General features: G+C 42.1%; 1 protein-coding gene across 1 annotated transcript in view; it reads left to right on the top strand.

Annotated features, from left to right (window-relative positions):
* The window catches only part of thada (THADA armadillo repeat containing), an 82,128-nt gene that overhangs the window by 53,267 nt on the left and 16,383 nt on the right, over positions 1–12,478 (top strand). Inside the window, exons 31-33 of the mRNA XM_058651826.1 lie at positions 1,239–1,321; positions 7,083–7,474; positions 11,727–11,851. Of these exons, the coding sequence (XP_058507809.1) occupies positions 1,239–1,321; positions 7,083–7,474; positions 11,727–11,851 (600 nt within the window). The remainder of the gene's footprint in view (positions 1–1,238; positions 1,322–7,082; positions 7,475–11,726; positions 11,852–12,478) is intronic.

Raw genomic sequence — 12,478 nt, 5'->3', positions numbered from 1 at the left:
TCAGTAGAGAGAAAAAAACCTCCCGTTTAACAGGAAGAAATCTCTGACTCAACAAAAATGTACAGCATCTGCCTCGACCGGTTGGGGTAAAAGGGAAAATATGGGACAGAGGAGAGGTGGGGGACCAAAAAGGGAAAGAGGAAGGTGAGGTAGAGACAGAAGAGAGAGACCAGGAGCGGATGTATAACAGTATCAAGTTATAGGTTATATTCATGCTACACTACATTCAATCCTACACTATGGAATGATGCTGCAGCTTTGTCAACTGTGTAATAGTGGGCATGTGAATTCAAGAGGAGGAGGGAGAACCTTACATGTGACCCAAGATCCAAATGTCCTGCCACAGACACCAACCAAGAAAACACTGATTGTGTGCACCACATGGTGATGGATGACAGACGTTTGACTATTTGTCAGACAGCTGATGAGTGGATGAGTGTTGGGTCCACCACTTCGAGCCACAGACAAAAAGGCATTGCATGCTATGGAAATATCTTCCATTGAGGACTTTAATTTGACTATCGGGATGACAGCTTCTCTACCAAGGACATCCAAGCGCTGCAGCATCAATGGAAGAAGAATTTAGACCGCAGCAGAAAAGATGTTGGAAAAATAAACCACATTTGGTCAAATTTGACCATCGCATCACGGTCAGCTCATGAACCTTTCAGCCCACCCTCGTAATCTTAACTGTATTCCACAAGCAGGTGAACATACACAATAAAATACAGCGCATACACACACAGATACGAGCACATGCAACACACACACACACACAAAGATTTTCACTTTAACCTGAGGCACTTTTTAATGGCCCTGAAAGAGTAGGCCACTAAGTCAGAATTTAACTAATGCAATGCATCTTTGATACAATCATGTACTGTTCATGAGTTAAGAGTTAAGAAAAGCGGGAGGTCTGATCAGGTCAAGAACATTAGTGAAAGAGATCACATTAGAACTCCCAATCAATGAATTCATTCAGTTTTGCATCATCAGTGACCTAATACAGGAGTTTGGGGTAAAGACATGAGTCTGTTTCTGAACAGTTTAAAGTGGAAAATAGATAATCAATGACTGGAGGCTGTAGTGTTACTTCAGTAACTCAGTAAGAACTTCCGCACCATTTTCCTTGAGTAGCCTCAACTATAAAAGTGAACAAAAACTTTCTTATTAAAAACTTGTACAAAAAAGTTTTCTTGCTAAAGCAAACACAATTTTTGGTTGTTTTCACTTTATAGACATAACAGCTGTGTGGTGACCAGAGGAGCCTTTCTGGATGTGCTGGTTTGCCTGTGTGGGTCGAAGATCACTCTTTTGGAAGGTGAGTAGTTACTGTGCGGTAACCACGATCAAGATAATTTCATGTTTAATAAAAAAACTGCCCAATTTCATGGAGCAGGGGAAAAAAAATATATCATCATCATCCTTTCTTTCTATTTATACTCGCATCATTTGACAAGAATTTGATATAAAGTTTCCAAGAAATGCACCAGTGTCCAAAGCAGCTTCTTAACTCCTGAAGATGAATCCACTTCTGTATACTTCAATAGTATAATTTACTAACATGACTAAAAACTTTTGGCTCAGTTTTCTCTCCGCTGCACTCTGGTCTCTCTTTTTTAGAGATAAATAAAATCATCACTTAACAGCGACTATTTATGTCACTGATTCAGGGGGCGTCAACTGAATAATCTCATGTTGATTTGAAGAATATTTGAAAGGTAATGGTCGGTTATTTGTCTTTCAGAGGGCTTTTGGCCTCTCTCTAGTTTGACATAAGTGCTCACACAGACGTTTGCTGATGTCAGCCAGTTGCTGGGGAGTTTCTAAGCTCAGGAAGCAGCAACTGTGTTCCCTCCATTTGCTGCGAGTCTGACAACGTGTACGCCTGAACGGACAAACGCTGCGACGTTTGTCGGCATGGCTGTCGGCGCTGATCTCCATTTAGACGGACGGTCGACAGAAGTTGGCTTCATGACTTGGATGATTCAGAGTAAACCCCCCCCACCCCCATGCTTACTTGTGTGTGTGTGTGTGCGTGAGACGTATGCGAGTTTATATCTGTGTATGTGGTGGGGTTGTGCGGGGGTCTGCACAGCGGAGGAATGTGAAACCAAAGGAGAGCGATCTCTGACAGATGGTGGGATTGTGCCTATGACCCAGTTTATGGAGGAGTCCTGTACGGAGAGGCAGAGAGAGAGAGAGAGGAGGGGGGGGGAGGCACTTAATGTTTTCGGTTGGCCATGTGCTGAGCACATGTTCGCCTTGACAGTGGAAATACCGGAGATTTCTCAAAACAAGCCTGTAGATTGAGGGCTCAGCCTGGCCCGACTTGGCTCTGCTTCTTACATAACTAAACAAGCACCCTTTAGCTTACACACCTCTAATGCCTGTCTATTATTATCATAAGTCTGTCTTTGGCATAATTTCTCGCCCTCTCTCTGGTGGGGTTTCAGATGTCTTGTAAAGCTCTTAAGAGCGCTTGGCACCGAGGCCAAAGGTGAACAATTGGCTTTTTCAATATAGCTTCTTCCCCTGCTTTTAACTGGCACCCTGACTTATATAGGAATAGTGTATTTTACCGGCTGATTCCTCCCCTCTGAACACAGGTCTGTGTGTGTTTTGCATGCGCATGTGTTACTCTGCCCTGGGCCTTTGATCCACGCGGACTCATAAAAAAAAAAAAGCCCCCACCGTTCATTGCTTCATCTCGACCTCCGGCAGTCTTAGGTTTCTCTGCCAGTGAAATGAGAAGAAACTAGGAAGAGAGGCCTGACACAATATGCGATCCGACGTTGCGGTGAATTTGCTGGAATTTCATGTGCTTTCATAGTCAATGACATGTCACTCTTCTTCTGTCTGAGAATCTGGAATCAGCCTCGATTTCATTTCCTGTTGAATCTGTAATTGTCTGATTTAAATCAAACTTAAAATATCATGGTGGCCCCTCTGTAGCTCATACACTCATACTTGGACAGCTACTCATAGCACTATGCTTTTACCACTGGTCACCATTCTGCTTGTAAACAAGTAAACAGTCAACACGCTAAAAAGAAACACTAAAAAATATACACAATCCCATCAGTCTGGCTACTATACATGTGCAATATGTCGGGATCTGATGGTGAGATGGTCTTGAAGAAATCCTGTCCTCGAAGTGTAATTTGCTTTAACAGGAGTAAAAAAAAGTGTGTTGCCATAATTTACTTGTAGTATCTTTAGCAAAAGCGATTGATGTTCATCTGTGACAGCTCGGTAAGCCATATTCTTCCATATTTGGATGCACTCATTTAACTTTTAAGATGTGATTCTTGGTCATAAATATGCACTAACCGCTGCAATCCAGTGTCGAGAGGAGAACCGTGTACGCAACCGCCTCCTCTTCTGACTTAAGGGAGTTTGTTTTTGTTTTTTGTTTTTTTTACTGTAATTCTGTTTTCAAGTTGACCTCTATTTAAAAAAAGACTATTCAGTTGAAAATAGGACACAGCAATCTTTAATTCTCTTTGGTGGCAACCTGTGATGAGGTTCTACGGTGTCACAAGCCAAAAGGAAAAACAGTGCCCTAAGGAAAGTGGAATGGAATTAAAGCTTCCAGAATAAATCAAATGAAAGCATAGCGAATTCTTAGAATGTGATTTGATTAGATTTTTTTGTACCGTGCTCTCAAAGTAGTTTAAATATGTTAGCCCATTGCTCTGCTTCGAGGTTTTCGTCGATCACTTTGTCTTCCCCTCTGTTGGTACACTGCCTTTGTCGTCATTTTCTGAAGTGTAATTTTGGTCAGAGAGGTAATAAAAAAAAGGTCCTCGTGAATCTGTCAGCTACTGTGCCTGGCAGACAAAATAGTCGTAGCTATAAATACACACATAGAGTATATATACATATGCATATATGTGTGTGTGTGTGTGTGTGTATAAAGACTGAGTAATGAGAGGGAGGGACCCCAGCAAATTTTAAAACACTATCAGCATGAGAAGGAGGTCAGCTCTCTCTCTCTTTCTCTCTGGCAGGCAGACGCGCGCACACACACACACACACACACACACACACACACACACACACACGTAGCGTCTGGGGCTTGTTTTTCACAGTTTGGGTAATGATGGTGTGGAAGCTGATGTGAAATCCAGCTGTGTGCTTGCATGTGAGAGCCTGTGCAAGTGTCTAGTTAAAGTTCTAGCTTGACACAGCGTCTTTACCGTCAGTGGGCTACGGACAGGGCTAATGGAGAGCCAAGAAACTCACTGACACACACAAGCACACACACACACACACACACACACACACAAGCACACACGCACGCATCAACACTCTCGCACTCGCCTACTTTCTAAGTTTCTGTGGTACATTGATTTACTTTATAGAAGCACACACACGTATGCCTCAGTTGTATGGGACGCATTTTTAAAACGTGCAGTGTTAAAATGGTGATGTTGTTGGGTGGGACTTTACAGTTTGGGGTTTACAGTTTAGTTTGGATCCTTTCCTTCCTTCATCCAACCTGATTCAATAACTTTTTTTGGGGGGGGGAGAATGGGCCTGGGTAAGGTTGGCAAGGTCTATTTAAACCAGATGTTGTGGTTTGATTTAGTTTAAATATTTGACCTGTACTATAAAACACGCCGTTACATGTACAGCACTTACCCCAGACATGTGAGCAGCACATCATATAAGTCTATTTTTCTTAAGCCATGTGTTTTTATTTGGGGGGGGTAGTTAGTTTGCGTTTGTCTCCGAGGACTTTCTTGGTTGTTTTCATAGCACTACATCAGAGAGTGCAGTTTCATTTCAGGTGTCAGACTGCTAAAAACACCGGTTCACAGTTCACCCCTATGGGAGTAAAAATTGTTGTCGAGACGTGTCACTCAGAATCACCTGAAAAAGGTGTGCGGGCGAGATTTTCCTTGTCACGCTTTTCATTTCTGTTTCCAAACATTTCTGAAGCGGCACATCAGAACTGTCCACTGACACCTGAACCAACATTTTTGAACACACAGAGCCTGACACTTTTGTTTACATTGTGTTGCCCTGAGCCAGGTCCCATTACAGAGTCCTAAAATATCAAATAGTCACCACGACTCCACTGGAGCCTGGACTGGGTCCAGCTGCAGGTTTGCACACGAGCGACACAAAGAGACACAAGTGTCGTGGACGCGGATTTAAATAAACACAGCTGTGGCAGAACAATGGCTGCTTATGATCAGACATGAAAAAAATTGCATGAAAATCACAGGAACCCCAGCCGAAGCCACGCCCCCTCCTCTGCACACTATTTTAATAAGAAGCATCATAAAAACAGCTCTCCGCACGTGTACTGGGTTTTTCTTCTTTCTCTCCCCAGCTGTAACTTAACCATTCCTTTCTTTCACTTTTTTTTTTTTTTTTTTTTCCCCTCGCGTCATTCTTTTTCTGTCCGTAATGAATGTGGAGTCAGTTGAAGGTTTTTTTGCGGGGCCTCCATTCGTCTTGATTTGCTTCCTTCAAATCCTGTGTCTGCATGTGTAGTGATTTGTCTCTTGCTCGGAGTTTGCAATGAATCAGGACTTTAGAAATGCAGTTATATTTAATGGCAACATGCTGTTTCCACAGCCATTACACACACACACACCATGTTTCTCTCTTTCCCACTATGACAGACAGCCGTTTTCTTTGACACGCTCCCATTCACCTACAGTCATCCTCCTCTCTCTCTTTCCCTTCATCATTGGTGTCATTACCGTGCCCCTGCCCCCTATTATAACCATTAGGCCATGCTTATTTGGCCCGGCGCCCCCCCTTTGAGGATCAGGTTCCATAGTAACCTGGCCCATCTCCACAGTAACCCAGCCCATCTCTGGAGGAATGCAGCATTTACCACTCTTTTGTCAGGCCACATTTTCGGTGGCATTGCAGGGCCAGATTGAGTTGCAGTGGGCTTCATAAGCTCTCTGTGTGTTTGTGCATGCGTGCGTTTGTGTGCGTCCAGCGTGCACGTATGACTGTGTGTTAAACTAATTGAGTCGGCTGTCAAAGCCCTGGTCTGTGTGGAGTCTTGAAGCTGTACTGTAGGGAGGAGCACAGCTTTAGAATGGCATTGGGTTACTCTATAGCTGCCCCTGCCTCTGGATTATTCTTAAATTTCAGGGGAAGTTTGCGTGTGTGTGCGTGTGCGTGCGCATAATGGTGTGTTTATTTGTGTGTCGATCACTCCCCAGTGGTGTATGTTCACAGGTGGCTGGCTTGGCACAGCTCCTGGCACAGCTACGGACACTGACGTGGCCCTTCCTATAAAAGTCAAAATAGCAAGGCAACACAGAGGACACTGGCTTCTTCAGTCTGGCCTGTTGTCTGCATCTGTTTGCGTCACAAAGGGCCGTGTGTGTGTGTGTGTGTGTGTGTGTAGAAATGGACATACATTTAAAGAAAATGAAAAACAAACATCCCATTTATTGTCAGTAAACATTAGCTGAAACTGTATCCACCTTCATAAGGAAAAGAGTTAAACTGTAGTTTTATTTTATCCCTTTCTCAGACATTACTGGCACATGACATCTATGGTATGTTTAAATGAACGGCTTTTCAGCAAACAACCATACTTCCATTGCATTGAATTCTCCATTTTGCCTTGTATAAAATGTGGATAGAGGATAGGATGCTTAAACTTTGCATGGGAAGGTGGAATAAAGGGTGCGACAGTGATCATTTGATTGAAGAAGTGTGTTCTCAGCTCATAATTTATAGATTTTAAATCATATTTGGCGATTGAATGACTATCTTTGAATCAATGATCCTCGTTAGTGTTGGACCCTGCTCCCATGTTACCACTAATTCATTGTCTCATCATTTGGCTAACTGTTGTTAGTTATTGTTATAGAATCTGACCCCGACTGGAGTAAAGTTCATTACAGTGATTTGTAAAATCATCTGTTTTGTTTTCCCAGATATGTTTACAATACCGTCTTAAAAACAAACAAACAAAACATGGCGCCAGTAAGGGCTTAGGTTTTCAAATACTTAAAATAAATATTTAAACTGCCAAAATGTGTGTAACAACCCCAAACTACTTAGTCCTTATCCTATTTTGATTTATCTTTTTCCAGATTCAGAGGTGGCAGAGCTCCGTCAGAAGACTCTGTCCATCCTGATGGACTCGGACCTGGTCATCGCCGACCCTTCCTCTCTCACCCGCGGGCCCGGCGTTACCCATTACCTGCTCAGCCTGGCGCGGGTGGCCCTCAGTGCCACTGTGGAGATTCCTGAGCTGTGGAAGGTCCCTCAGCTGACAACACAGCTTCTCCAGTGTCTGCTGCAGTTCCCACAGTATGAGGTGAGGGAGTTGGCTCTGCAGGAGATCCTGAAGAGGCTGCAGCAGCAGCAGCAGGAGGAAGAGGAGGAGGAGAAGAAGAGGAGACCTCAGTGGCTTGATGAGACCACCATGTCTGACCTGATTGGCCTGAGTTTTCACGAGACGCACCCCCAGTGTCTAGCCAAGGTGGATAACACACACACACACACAAACCTTTATGATAGGTGCATTAGTTTGTTTTTATTTTTGTTTTTGTTTTTTTGAGAGAGAACTTGTCTGGTTGTTTTATAGGTCTAACTGCCTGTGTGTGTGTGTGTGTGTGTGTGTGTTTATGTTCCCTCTTTGAGATCTTTTCTGGCATAAACACTGACCTTGTCAGCACCAGTAGTCCTCATGGAGACCAAAATCTGGTCCTAATGAGGCAGAACCTTATTTCTGAGGAAATGATTTAGGGCTAAGAGTTGAGTTGTGGTCCGGTTAAGGTTTGGGTTACGCATGAACTGGTTACAGCTAAGGTTTGGGATAACACTTTGTTGTCCAAATGAGTGGAAGGATAGTGCAGTGTCTGATGAAGAGTAGCTGTCTCATCACACACCGATTAAAAATCGATTAAATGTCCAAATCCTTGAAATCTTGAGGAGGATTGCGTGAGATGCTAATCGGCTGCGGGGGGACATGCCAAGCGCACTGGCAGTGAGCTGACTCTCTCCCTCGCTCACACGCACACTCATGTTCAGTAGTTCTTCCCCTCTAAGGAGTCTTGGAAGGGAAAGTGCAGCCAATTTCCTGTACAGGGACAGAAGGTCGTATTTCACTGTGTTCGTAAAGCTCGGACGGGCAGCCAGCAGACCTGCTCCGTCCAGCTCTCTTACGGACTCAGTCACCACTGCCGGAACTCTGTATGATGCATGCTGCTGCACATTTTTTTTTGCGGTTGTTCACCAAGCACTGCTTTACAGACTAGCTGTGTCTCGACCCTGTTAAGTGGAGCCTCCCCTCTACCAGGGGCAGCAATAGGCCAAGGACATTGTGTTAGTCTCCTATTATTAAGCTCCAGTTTGGAGCCTCTATCGCCCCTTGTTGATTTCTGAGTAATTACCAAAACAGGATGCGGTGTATGACCTAGTTGTCTCCCCTCCACTTCTACACACCCTCGCGCATATATAGACACACACAGTGAAATAATAATTAACTTCGTACTTGGCTGAGTTATCTATTATGTATCTGTCTTTTAACGTAGCCTTTATTATTCGTACAGACTGCGTTCGGGAAAATGTATTTGGAGCTACGTGGTGAAGGAAACAGCAGCAGCTGTGTTTGATCATGCAAGCAATCTGTCGAACAGCTGCTCACGGAGCGCTTGATTGCTGTTAGCGGAGCTCATATTTTCAATATTGGACGGCCAAAGTCATGATTGTGACTGAAATATGACTGTGAAGTTTTGCTGAATGTGCAGGTTTATTTTTAGCAGTAGAATCTACTGCTGGAACTTTGTGTTTTCCGCCCACAATGCCCCTGTATGAAGCTGTTGTAGTCGAGTCAGCGGCATCCTTTTCAATGTAACATACATTTGTTTATGTTAATACGTCATAAAAATGCAGCTTTAAATAAGTAAATAAATGGGTGAATCTCAAAGCTAGCTGTATGTACTCGAGTTTGCCACGATACCAAATTAGGATAACCTTTGCAGATAGAATTTTTTAGCTCTTAAATTATGACTGATATGTTATTTATAGTTAATAACTGTTAATGTTGATGGGGCCTGTGTAACAAAGACACCCACGTAAACCCAGATTGCTCACGGAAGGCCACACTTTGTCAGAAGCCAATGTGTGATAATCAAGAACGTGGTAAAAATGAAGCTCATTCATCTCTTCACCATTTGCATCTGGACACCAGGTTTCTCATTTCAGACATTAGAAAGAGAAACTGTGAAGTCTAATGCTTAGGCTTGGGTTTTAAAAACCAGTTCTTGTTGGAATATATCAAAAGGAATAGTCAACAAAGTTGTTTTTGTTACATAATAAAGTTAAAAATCAACCAACCTAGTATTATTAAGCAAACTCATCAGTAAATACTTTGCTATAATGACTTTGAAAAGGTTAAATTCATATTTTCTAACTATAGATCATTGTGGCAGAAAACATCATCTTACTAAACTGCTGCCAGCGCATCATAGTAACACTAATGTTTGAAGACACAGTTCCATGTTAACTCTACATTATAAACAGCAATGTAAATAGGCACTTTAGACCAACATAGTATAAAGTGCACATTGTGATAAGTTACCGAGACTAAAGCTGAAACCCAGCGAAGAATTGTGCATCCTGAGCAGCTGATGTAGGCAGCATGGAAATAAAGAAACTATTATTCTAATATTGTCGCATAAAGCTTGTTGGTCAGGAAAAGAGTGAACGGATTTCTTCATGTGCGTTTTTGCTCACCGTTGGTCATAAAAGTGCTTTATAGCGACATTACCGCCAACAGCTGGACTGGTGTTGTGCAGTAGACCGTGATTAATTGTGGGAAGGCTGAATACCTTCCTGAAGCAGTGTTAGGATAAATGTGCATCAAGTGTGGGTTAAGTGAATTTCATGTCGGTACATTTCAGACCTGAGACACACCTGCCTACACAGTGAGAGCATGTAAACTTACACCTCACACATGGGGCTATTAAGTCACATAAAGTCATGTTAAGTCTGTCTAGACCATCTAACAAAAGTAGTCTGTTGTGTTTTTTTTCGTGTAGTTTGTTAATGTGCTCTTTGTGTCTACACTTCTTCTGTGATTGTATATTTGAGTTGTTGGGCAGTCGAGTGTGTTGCAAGATGGAGAGCTCATTAAAAGCGGCTTTTAAATGTCAGAAGTGGCGGAGATGTTCAGACCAGCTGTGGTGGTACCTGGCAGACCGATGAGCAGATGGGTGGTGAGAAATCTGGTCACTAGCAGGGATTTGAAATGAGAGAATCATATCCTCTCGAAATAGAAATAGGAAGGGACAAACGTCAGATGTTTTTCAGGGTAACTGAAGCGTTGATGCAACAAATGCTTTGATGAATGAATAATGACTCCTGATCAGTTCATACTCACGGGAATCGGAAAGAGATGGTGGTGAGATATTAGAGGTCGTCTGATATGGATTTTTCTTTGGCTGATAAATGCAGTTTTCTGTTTGTTTGTTTTTGCACTGGTATGTTTGGCTCATTATATTGTTATATATATATATTGTGATATTGTCTCTGCACTGTGGTAGAATAAAATATTAAATAAATGAAACAGTCAACAAAAAAACCTTTTATTAAATCAAATTTTGAGTCCAAATATTATGTTTTAGTGCACATTTATCAAGTTTCTGAGAATACAAACATGTAAACGTGCAAAAAAAAATCATTGGCTGATTATCGGTCGTCCTTTGTTGATGTTATATGTCCATCACAGTGTTCCAGATACTACTTGTTTGTGGAATAGTACACTACAAAAATGTTTTATAGTCCTTTAGAGTGTGTTGATGATTCCCTATAGGTTTCATGATCCATTGTTAATAAAAACAAACAATTATGAGTGTAACTTTGAAACTCTCTACATGGTTGAATGACTCAATGACTCCTGTAAGTCTTTTATGTTATTTCCCGTGATTATCTTTAGTATCAAACGTTGTTCCTTAAACCTAATGATTATTTTTTCGGTTGGCAGAAGCACAAAGACAACAGACTTTGAATCTGCCTCATCCTGTCAGTGCTCATAAGCACAAATATACAGATGTTTACACACAGACACTGAATACACCCACATGCCCTGCTCTCCACCCACACAGATCCTGTAAAGCAAGCTTTATTTTAAGGCTCTAATAACAGGTTGGGACCTAGAAAGAAATAATAATCATCGAGATATGCAGGAGGAATGTCAACATGTGTTCTCGGCTGGATGTGTGTTTTTAACAGGGGTCTCACGCTGTGGAAAACAAGTCTTCGCCCTCCTCTGACTCGGTCAGCTGCCTCTTTCTCTGGAGGAGTGACCAGGCAAAGAAAACAGCACGGGGAGAGGGGGAAGCAGTGATGGGTGATGGACGAAAAAAACAAGTTTAGGAGGTTACGCTGGATGACGCTTTAAGGACTGTGTTACCAGCTGATGGGGAAGGGGAAGACAAATGGGGAATATGCCGCCCTCAGTCGCACACACATGCATGCAAGTGTGCATGCGAGCGTGGCAGCTGTGTGCCCGTGGTTAGGGTGTGCATAGGGAGGATCTGATTGGTGTGGTAAAAATACCCTACGGGGCAAGTTGCCAGCCTCGTGCAGAGAGGACACCAAAGCTGTGCTGATGGATGGCCTTGAGGAAGTTCCCCCACCTGTGTGTGTGTGTGCGTGCGTGTTATATCGTATCGCTCGCTCCTATGACACTGTCTTTTTTTCCTTCTGCCTCTCCATCCCTCTCTCAGGTCCTCCAGGTGCTGTGTGCGTTAAGCTCCAGTGGTGAACTCCTGTGGCGGGATGGGGCTCAGACTTTGTCCCAGGAGGAGGTCCTTATGCATCTCCTCACTCTGGCTCAGAACTCTGTTCACAGGTCAGAGCACTCACACTCGCACTCCTGTTCAAGTGTTCTTTGACCTCCTCCTACACCTATGATGCAACATTTCTTTGGCTCCATTTGGATGAAAGGGTTAGACAATTGATGCGTATGTGACATGTGAATGCAATTTTTTGAATGAATACACTTGCATTTGTGTTTTAGACCATCCTTAAAAACAAAATCTACAGTTAGTTTCTCTTTCTTTTTATTCAGGTATATTTATGACTTCATCAGTTATCTTAAATGATCAGGGCCTGTAACCACTATCACAATATATATGTATACACATATATATATGTATACATGTGTGTATATATATGTGTGTATATATATATATATATATATATATATATATATATATATGTGTATATATGTATGTATGTATATATGTATGTATGTATGTATGTATATATATATATATATATATATATATATATATATATATGTATATATATGTATGTATATATATATATATATATATATATATATATATATATGTATGTGTATATATATATATATATATATACACATACATATACATATATATATGTATATAAATGAACTTTTAACCACACACAATACCAAATTGAATGGATTGAGGGAGTACTCGTCCCTAAGAGG

The sequence above is a fragment of the Solea solea genome, chromosome 15 (genome assembly GCF_958295425.1).
Source record: "Solea solea chromosome 15, fSolSol10.1, whole genome shotgun sequence".
In the NCBI taxonomy this organism is placed as follows: domain Eukaryota; kingdom Metazoa; phylum Chordata; class Actinopteri; order Pleuronectiformes; family Soleidae; genus Solea; species Solea solea.
Note: the sequence above shows the minus strand (reverse complement) of the source record. Positions and strands in the feature narration are given on the sequence as shown.